The 795-nt window shown below is 39.9% G+C and overlaps 1 protein-coding gene across 1 annotated transcript; it reads right to left on the bottom strand.

Annotated features, from left to right (window-relative positions):
- Window positions 1-432: 432 nt before the first annotated feature.
- Window positions 433-795, bottom strand: BCR41DRAFT_298103 (hypothetical protein; the record flags this gene model as incomplete). The annotated part of the gene is made up of 1 exon (XM_022020479.1): window positions 433-795. One exon carries the CDS (start codon window positions 793-795, stop codon window positions 433-435), a length of 363 nt encoding a protein of 120 aa, XP_021886756.1.

Here is a 795-nt window from a genome sequence, read left to right as displayed (position 1 = left end):
GGTGGGTGCATCTGGCCAAAACAAGTAACTTTTCAATCCTTTACTCGTTTTTACACATCTTCACGACTACATTTTGTGAGACCCAGCTGAAGCAATTGCAGCGTTGACTGCAGTTAGTGAGTGTCAAGATTAAACTCAAACATTACTCTCTTATTCAATTGCAAGGCAATGTTTATGCTGCATAACAATATCTATTATGAATTTTGGCCGAATAAATAAACACAAATAAATGGGAAGGGTAAGAAATTATGATACATCTGTTCAATACAATGTATATACAAAAATATGTACCTGCCTCATCCAATTGAAATCTTTTTTAATTAAAAAAAATGTTGAGCGAGTGAATCGGCCTCTGAATGAGTGAGTTGAAATGAAGTGTCAAAAATGAAGAGAAAGTATATATAAATGTAAGCACTAAAAGAATGAATCCATTTATTCTCTGTGGACTCTACGATAATGATTCAAACGAGCGTCGGGTCGACTGAAGCTGGTTTCACAAAATTTACATTGAAAGGAAGACTCGCCCGTATGAACTCGCTCATGGCGCATTTTATCAGCCCACCGGTTGAACCTCTTGGAACATCCCTCATGAGTGCAAGCAAAGGGCCGTTGACTTTTGGGGAGGTGAGTGAATATGTGCTGCTGTAGGGTATATTTCCTGTCAAATTCGGAACTACAGCCTGTAATAATGCATTTGTGTATAGTCGGCGTTTTGTTAGATTTGCGACCCCTGCGTTTGGCTGTAGTCGAGCCCGTGATTGCAGGCGCTTGAGCTGGCAAGGCAGATACTCTCAT

The sequence above is a fragment of the Lobosporangium transversale genome (assembly GCF_002105155.1).
Source record: "Lobosporangium transversale strain NRRL 3116 chromosome Unknown BCR41scaffold_1, whole genome shotgun sequence".
Lineage (NCBI taxonomy): Eukaryota > Fungi > Mortierellomycota > Mortierellomycetes > Mortierellales > Mortierellaceae > Lobosporangium > Lobosporangium transversale.
The sequence above is the reverse complement of the archived record's forward strand: the minus strand, read 5'-3'. Positions and strand labels throughout refer to the sequence as shown.